A 6,305-nucleotide genomic window follows, 5' to 3' on the forward strand; every position below is an offset into this window, starting at 1 on the left:
CTTGGTTCCTAGACCTGAACTCAGTTCCAGGGGATGTGACATTGTGGTAACACTCACAACCAAAATATTTGAAAGTGCTTTAACACCCCTTGATTGCCTATTGGAAATAGTTGGTTCTAATCTGTGGAATCCACAAACTCATTTATCCCTCCACCAGGTGGGACTAGTTCCCTTCCCCAACCAGGATTCCACAATATTAAAGGCCAGATAAGGAATGGACTATTTGCAGAATTTGAAGCCCAGCTAGGAAGGAAAACATTGACTTGCATCATTTAATTGCTATTTATTTTCATAAACATGAGGTATTTCAAAGTGCTCTAAGGTGCAGCACTAAATATATACATTTTGAAGAAATTAAACACAGAACTTTGCCATTTTACCCAGTTCTATGCACCAAACATGAACAAATACAGTAACAAGGAAGAAACAGGCTAGGAAAAAAAGGAATATATATATATAGTAAAATTTCTTTACAAAAGTTTCTTAGTTCAAAAAGTGATAAAGTAATATCTACTCAAAACTTCCACAACTCATTTTCATACGAAAATATAAGTATCAAATTTAGTTATGTATCAGCATCATACTAAAGTATACAGGCCGTGTAGGAATTAGTACAGTACATAACAGATTAACAATATATTTGTATACAAAACATGCTCCTCAAACATTGAGGTATTCTTACAGTACTTAGGTGTGAACTTCCAGTCTAATACTGGCCGCAAGAGCCACCTCTCATTACCCAGGACGTATACAAAAGGCGGGTGTATCAATGGTATTTACACAAGTGTTCCCAGGGGCATCGAATGGCAACCCCCCTTCTGTGGCATTTGCTGGAACTTAAGCACCATTGTAAAAAGAAGGAATGACTCTGTTTGGAAACTTGGACCGGAACAAGGTGACTTCACAGCCTCCCGAAGCTCCTAACTGTCCCGAACTTCCACGGCTGTCACCAGGTGATATGGAGGAGGAAAACAAGCCACCCAGCATCCCATAACTCAGTTTTTTTTTCCCCAAGGTCATGGCAGAACCCCTCGTCCTGCCCCCTACCTAGATCCAAACTTGACAGGGGACCGATTTGAAAGTAAACCAACATTCTTAATGTCAACACAATGTTTGTTTAAAAAAAAAAAAAAAAACAAAATGTGCAAAGTGGCAGTGACTGTCCGTGTGAGGAACATTTAGCAAGTCCGAGCGTGTTCAATTTTCTTTAGCAACTGCTGCTGCCTCGCCTGCAGTTTCTCCTTTTCCAGCAGGAGCTGGTGCTCATTGGCCTGTAGGGCGTGGACGTACTCGGTGGCCTTTTTCAAGATGACCACCTTGGCCGCCTTCTCGTTCTTCACCAGCTCAGGCACATGGTCCCTGAGCGTCAGGAAGCTGGAGCGCAGGTCGTTGCGGCGCTGGCGCTCCAGGATGTTATGGTTGCGGCGACGCTCGCTGTCTTCCGAGTCTGAGTTTCGGGGGCTCAAGCTCTTAGCTTTTGCTGGAACAACACTTTTGAGGGGGCGTGGAGAAGCCTCGCTCTTGATCTTTTTCTGTGGTGGTGCGTCCTCGCTCTCCACGTAGGGTGAGGGTGCAGCGTAGTTGTGTTGCTGATGGATGGGGACACATCGCTTGAGAATCAGCTCGCCAGGCTGTGCTCGCCCCAGGCCCAGAGTGGAGGTCTTCGGGCGAACAGTGATCGTGAAAGTGGTGACTGCCTTATTGTTAGAGGAGGAACGTCTCTTCTCTACAGTGACCACATCGATTTCCTCCTCTTCATCTTCCTCCTCATCATCCTCATCATCTTTGGGGGGGGGAGGGAAAGTTTCAGGTTAATTATGCGATTAACATACACTTGTTCTTTAAGTCAGCCAGGTTTGCTGAAATAGACTGATCACAATGCAGACAAGATGTGCACTCACACCCCCTCCCTTTTTTCCTTCCCTGGATAGTGTGGGGCCAGCAGCAGAGCCTAATGTGGGAAGGACCCAAGGTTCAACCCCAGGTGACATGCTTTTGAGTATGCAGCAGAAACTTGAGGAACCCAAGCTGGGAGTCAGAATGAACCATTGTCGGTATGATTCTGGAAAAAGTTACTTAACTTCTCTAGTCCTCAGCTTCCTCGGCTATTCAATGGGGGGTAATAACCACAGTGTTTGAGTTTGGCAGACAATATGTAGACTTGGCGACAGATGCTCCGTAATAGGAGCTTTTAGCATAATCACCAGCCAGTCTGCCCCATGGATTTACTTAGATACACTTCCACAGCCGCCCTTCAGACTGGAGGCTCCTTCCGTAAAACTCGGCCGGGTTTGATGCTGCCATCCTGAAACTCTAGGAACAGTCTCATTCACTACGATGACGACAACCACCTTTTCTTGTGCGAACATGAGTTGTACAAGAGTAAGCAGTTTTTCATCTAGGCAGAGATCAGATCTCAATTATAAAGCTCTAATCCACAGTAGCTCCGCATCCCAATGGGAGGAGTGGTGCCCAAGCAACAAAAAGGAAAAAAAAAAAAAGAAAAAAAAGATATGTATGGTCCTGTGTGTACTCTGACTTCCTTGTTTATTGCCAGGCTAGGCGATAAAATTGTGCTTTTTTTATTAAAAAAAAAAAAAAAAGCAATCATGGAAACCAAAACACATCTCCTGCTTAATCTCGGAAGGCCCGGAAAGCTGAACAATTGTGAGGTTTCTCCTAAAGCTGCAATGTTAGGCTGCTCCAGTCAGTAGGTCTCTTTAAGCCAGTGTTTTGGTTTTCAGCCAAGGAGACAGCTGTTGGAAGGAACTGCTTCCTAACAGAAAGCTGTCAAGGCACAGACATTAAAGGGACAGAGCCCTTTCAAAGTGCAGGCTTATCACCAAGTTTCCTCCCAGGAGCCTTAGAACCATCCCTCCTTAGCCCAGGAGGAAATTTAGACTTTTTATTCTTTGGCGTTGTGAAAACACTGGCTTCCAAGGTCTAATAAGAGGGTTGGACCTACAGCTCGAAAGACAAGGGGAGACGGGATTTGAGTAAAGTGTGGTAGGTACTTTCACAGCCCCACGAAAAAGGGCTTTTTTTTTTTAACCCTTCATTTCCTCGGACAGCCCAGACAAATGCTTACAATAGAACCAATGAATCCTTCCAGGGTCTGTGCATTCCTAAGGAGGGGCCGTGGTAGGGACCCGCCCTCAATCTTCAAGGGCACTGGGTTATGGAATACAACTCAGCTCAATTAGGTCAGAAATTCCAGCTAGGAAACACAACGGGACCAGCACTCAATCAAAACCGGAAGGAGGCTCCCTGAAAACATACACAACCACTAATGCACTTGCTGCCAGCTGCTGAACTGGAGGGAGGGGGTGCCCCCATCACCCCCAGTCTTTTTGATCCTCTGCCTGACTTGCGTCAGACACAACGCCGCCTGCTGGCCACGCACCAAACGCAAACGGCCCACCACCCACGGAGGGCTCAGAGTCCTTGGTGGGTGGGAAGGGGAGGAATTGCCAGGCATTCTCCTAACTTTTGGAAGTGGGATTGTGCACACCTCTCGTCTTTCAGGGAGACTTTCCCCTTCCTGGACCTGGCTTAGAGGTGCCTTTCCAACGACTTAAGGAACAGATTTCCGCACAGGTAGCTTTTCGACCCCTAAGACTGAGCTGGCCACCAACTTTTCCCACAGTGAGGGAACGCCTACGGCAAGGATTCCCGAAAAGGGGGACAGAGCAAATTTAAGAGAAGGTGTAGTAGGGGTTTCCAGCCTCTTCTGTCACGGGAGGGAGGTGAACAGAAGAGAATCACCGGCACAAATCTACTATAACAAAGGGACCGCAGCAACCCCACCCCCAAGGAGGTAGCAAGGACTCTGCTCTAGGCTTTACCTGAGTCGCTCAAGGTATCCTCTCCGGAGGTGCTGAGGGCCTTGTGCTCCCCACTGTTGGCAGGACGGCCGCCTGCACGAACAGAAGCAGCCACTGGGGCAGCAGCCGGAACAGACACACTGGTGACCACAGCGCTGGTCGCCGGGGCACTGGTGGGGGCAGCGGGCACTGACGCCGACTCTCGCTTGTTCACCGGGAAGGGAAAGACTACGGCGGGGTCCACACATTCGGCAGCCGGGTGGGAGAGGTCGGTAGGCAGGGTGGCCCCGGTGCGGCCAGCACTCGACGACCCACCAAGAGCACGGCCCCCGGGGCTGCTGGCACCCACTCCGGGAGCCGAGCAGGCTGAGCTGGCGCCCGGGGGCCCGTGGCCGTGCTGTAGCTTTTCGTTCACGGCGCGCTCCAGCTTCTCGCGGGCAGAGAAGCCGCTCCACATGCAGTCCTGAAGGATGACCGGATTAGGAGTGAGGCCACCCAGTCCCCCTAGACCGAATGCATCCTCCTCGGCCGGGTTGCCCCACAGGTCGGCCTCCGGCAGCAGCATCTCCGTAGCCCAATTCGAGGGCTCCGGGCTGTGCTCCGGGAAGGCGCGGCTGGGCGACAACGGGGGCGTGGGCAGCAGCTCAAACTTCTTCCAGATGTCCTCCCCTGGTGGGGTCGAGTCGGGACCGCCGAAGTAGAAGTCATCTTCGTCCGGGTAGAAGCAGGGCTGCAGCGAGTCAAACTCGAGGTCTGGGTTCTTGCAGATCATCCCCGGCATGGTGGACGCGGTGCAACTGGGCATGGGCTTGCCTCTCTTTTAATATCTCCGCTCTTTTTAATATGGGGGGAGTGCTTCCTTCCCCTGGGGAGCAGGGTCGCGCCAACCTCCAACTCTACAACCAAAAGACAAACCGAGAGAGAATGAGCCAAAAGGGTGGGTTGATGGGGACAGGCAGTAGGAGCCTCCAATCTCTTCTGCAAGCTCCCCACTCTTGCCCACAGCTATGGAAGGTGGAGAAAGTTGAGCCTCTCCCCTACTCGCTCCTTTTGTGTACAAGCTGTCTAAGACTGGGAGTGGGAGGGGGCTTGAGATGCAGGGGGTGGTGTGGCACTCTGCAACTTTGGAAACTGCCGTTTCATTCACACAAGGCACTGCCTGGGGGAGGGGGTTGTTCAAGCTGCAGATCTCAGCTCTTACTAGCGCGACTACCCCACTTGCACTAGTTGCTCAAAGGAAGCCCCTACTCTCTAGTCCAGTTACCGGGCATGGGATGGGATGGAAGTACCTTTTATTCGCCCCTTTGCAGAAATGCGGTCAACGCTAACGGGGTTCAGAAAACTTTATTAATTATTAAGGGTCTTTCTCCAGTCAGACTAACAACAGGCACTTATATACAACCCTCTCCACCCAGAGCCTCAATCTTGGACACCCTTGGTATTCCGCGTCTGCCTACACCTATACCCTTTCCAATTCCCTCCCTTCAGAGACCTCAACCTCTAACACAGGGAAAAATAAAAAAAGGTGAACCCCATTCCTAGGAATGGTGCAGGGGCACTGGCGCGATGAGGGTCGCCGGAGAGAATCGCTTCTCCTAAGCTGGAGCAGCCGTGACCTACATTATCACTCAGGCATCCTAGCTTCGCCTAACCCCTTTTCCTTCCCCGCGGCACCTTTTGGAGAACCCCAGCTTGGGGTGGGGACGCACGGGTTCCCAGTCAGCTCACACTCAAGACAAATCTTGTGGAGCCGGGCGAATTTCTTTTCGCAAAAGCTATTTCTCTGCCTGGGCCAGGGCTGTAAAAAGGATTAGGGCGGGTCTCTTCCAGCCAGGGTGCCTTCGGGTGCTGAATAGGCTTTTCAGGAAAAAAAAAAAAAAAAAAAAACCCAGATGGTTTTGTTTCGGAAGCAGACACGGTGTGTTGCCCCCCCTTCCCCCGAGAAAAAGCCCGGCATATCCTGGCGCAGGGTGCGGAGCCGCGTCCAGGGGCTTGCTTGCCTAGCCGCAGCGCTCCGCTGTTCCCCCGGCGCTCCGAGCTTCCCAAGTACCGCTTCTTACCTCCCGCAGACTGCCGGGGATCCGGAGGCGACTCGGTGCTGGGGTCTCTCGGTGGGCTGAGGGGGCGGCGGCGGGAGGGGGTTGTCCTCGGGCGGCTGCAGTGTGGGCGCGCTTACGCCTGGCTAGCGCTCGTTCGGCTCCAACCCAGTTCCCAGGAGCCCCCCGCATCCACCCAGCGCGTCCAGACAGATGACTGTCACTGGCTGCGCTTTGAAGCTCGGGGGATATTATTAACTGAAAAAATCTGACACACCCGGGGGGCGGGGAGAGAAGGGGGCTGTGGCGCAGACGAGGGGGAGGGAGAAAGGCAGAGGCAAGAGGCTTTTCCCCGCCCTCTTGATTTCCATAAAAATCAGGGGAGGCGCCAAAGCCTTTCGCGCCAAAAGCCATTTGCTTTTCTTTTTTTTTTTTCGTTTCTCTC

General features: G+C 51.5%; 1 protein-coding gene across 1 annotated transcript; it reads right to left on the reverse strand.

Moving 5' to 3' along the window:
• Positions 1-263: 263 nt before the first annotated feature.
• On the reverse strand, positions 264-6,210 carry Mycn (MYCN proto-oncogene, bHLH transcription factor). The gene is made up of 3 exons (XM_031356845.1): positions 5,885-6,210; positions 3,846-4,720; positions 264-1,783 (listed from the first exon to the last, which is right to left on the reverse strand). The coding sequence occupies exons 2-3, from the start codon at positions 4,627-4,629 to the stop codon at positions 1,179-1,181; spliced, it is 1,389 nt and encodes a 462-aa protein (XP_031212705.1). The 5' UTR covers positions 4,630-4,720; positions 5,885-6,210; the 3' UTR covers positions 264-1,178.
• Between the last annotated feature and the right edge of the window lie 95 nt (positions 6,211-6,305).

The sequence above is a fragment of the Mastomys coucha genome, unplaced genomic scaffold (assembly GCF_008632895.1).
Source record: "Mastomys coucha isolate ucsf_1 unplaced genomic scaffold, UCSF_Mcou_1 pScaffold6, whole genome shotgun sequence".
Classification (NCBI taxonomy): Eukaryota; Metazoa; Chordata; class Mammalia; order Rodentia; family Muridae; genus Mastomys; species Mastomys coucha.